A 1,563-nucleotide genomic window follows, 5' to 3' on the forward strand; every position below is an offset into this window, starting at 1 on the left:
AGGCGGGCAGTGGAGGAGCAGCTATGGGAAGGGGGCCAGTGGCTCTCTGCTCTCGGCGATCACTCCGGCTTCGGTGTTCTGATGGGGGCAGAAAAAGTAGTGATATTGAAATATACTTGGCATTCTCCATTTCGCTTTCGCTTTCCCACTTGGAAGTATTAGCAAAAGGCTGTTAAAAAAAAGTGAGCTTTCGTTAATCTAGCTAATTTCTGTACCAGATCAGATGTTCAGAATGGTTCCTAACTACAGAATGGTTCCTAATTTCTGTACCAGATCAGATGTTCAGAATGGTTCCACTTACTATTGCCATGACGATGGATACATACATTTCAGTGGGGCCATCTCATAATCGATATACAAGATGGCCCACTTCTGAGTTCCATGTGCCTCATTTCAAAACAGCATGAGCAAAAAAAGAAAAGAAAAAGGAAAAAAAGTTGAGAACAATGGGGGAAGATTTGCTGCCACCAGTGCTGGAGTGGAAAGTAGGCACAGACATGCCACACACCAGAGCTGCCGGGCCACCCATGGGGTGCTGGTGCCAGCTCACAGTGGCTCATTGTGATTGCTACGTCTTCAGGAATTTGCGTGACCCAGTTTTTCAACTGTTCATACCTGGAAATAGGCCATGGTGGGAGTATTTACATCACAGAAATTGGCAACTGCTACACATCAGGGCTTTATCTGTTTATCTTATTATATTTTTTTCTGTAAAGCTGGGTGACGGGCATGCCACTACAGCCATCTAAGCCCTGTCACCCACAGCACTCAGAGGGCTCTGAAATCCTGGGCTCCCAGAGAAAGTAAAGCAACCCCATGACAACATTGCTCTGATTTAGGAATAAAGCTACCACTTGGAAAAGCTAAGAAATATCTATGTGCAGGAAGAAGTAGTCCTGACTTCATAACAAGAATCACTGAGCCACCAAGAACACAATTTAGCTTTCTGGGTGTCTCCGTGAGCCCCAAACCTCATCCTTCCTAATACACTGGCCACACCAAAGGCTGCCCTGCCTGCCAAAATCCAGCTCACACTCATGCCCAGGGCCTGAAATTTCTAGAGACTTCCTCATGATTTAGGTACAAATTCATACAACCAATTTTTTAATCTGCCCTTTCATTATTTAAAATTATTTTTCTACTTCAGTCTCTGAAGTGTTTTTTTCTTTTTAATTTATTTTTCTTCATCTACCCATGATAATTGTACATATTTGTGGAATACAGTGTGATATTTGGGTACATTCATACAATGTGCAGGATATTTAGCATATCCATCACGTCAAGCGTTTGTCCACCTCTTTGTGTTGGGAGCATTCAGCATCCTCTCATCTAGCTACTGGAAGTCAAACAGTAATTTGTTGTTGGCTATAGTCTTCCTATATTACTATAGAACCCTAGATCCCATTCTTCCTCTCTCTCTCGGCAATTTTGTATCCATGGACCACCCTCTCTCCATTCCCCATCCGCCTCCCCCCACCAGTCTCTAGTAACTCTTATTCTACTCTCTATTTCTGAGGTCAACTTTTTTAGCTTCCACATGTGAGTGAGAACATGCAGTGTTTC

The 1,563-nt window shown here is 43.4% G+C and overlaps 1 protein-coding gene across 1 annotated transcript in view; it reads right to left on the reverse strand.

Moving 5' to 3' along the window:
- The window catches only part of LOC103610451 (nance-Horan syndrome protein), a 44,746-nt gene extending 44,116 nt beyond the window's left edge, over positions 1-630 (reverse strand). The window contains exon 1 of the mRNA XM_008594621.1: positions 616-630. Coding sequence (XP_008592843.1) covers positions 616-630 — 15 coding nt within the window. The remainder of the gene's footprint in view (positions 1-615) is intronic.
- Between the last annotated feature and the right edge of the window lie 933 nt (positions 631-1,563).

The sequence above is a fragment of the Galeopterus variegatus genome, unplaced genomic scaffold, assembly GCF_000696425.1.
Source record: "Galeopterus variegatus unplaced genomic scaffold, G_variegatus-3.0.2 Scaffold11164, whole genome shotgun sequence".
Classification (NCBI taxonomy): Eukaryota; Metazoa; Chordata; class Mammalia; order Dermoptera; family Cynocephalidae; genus Galeopterus; species Galeopterus variegatus.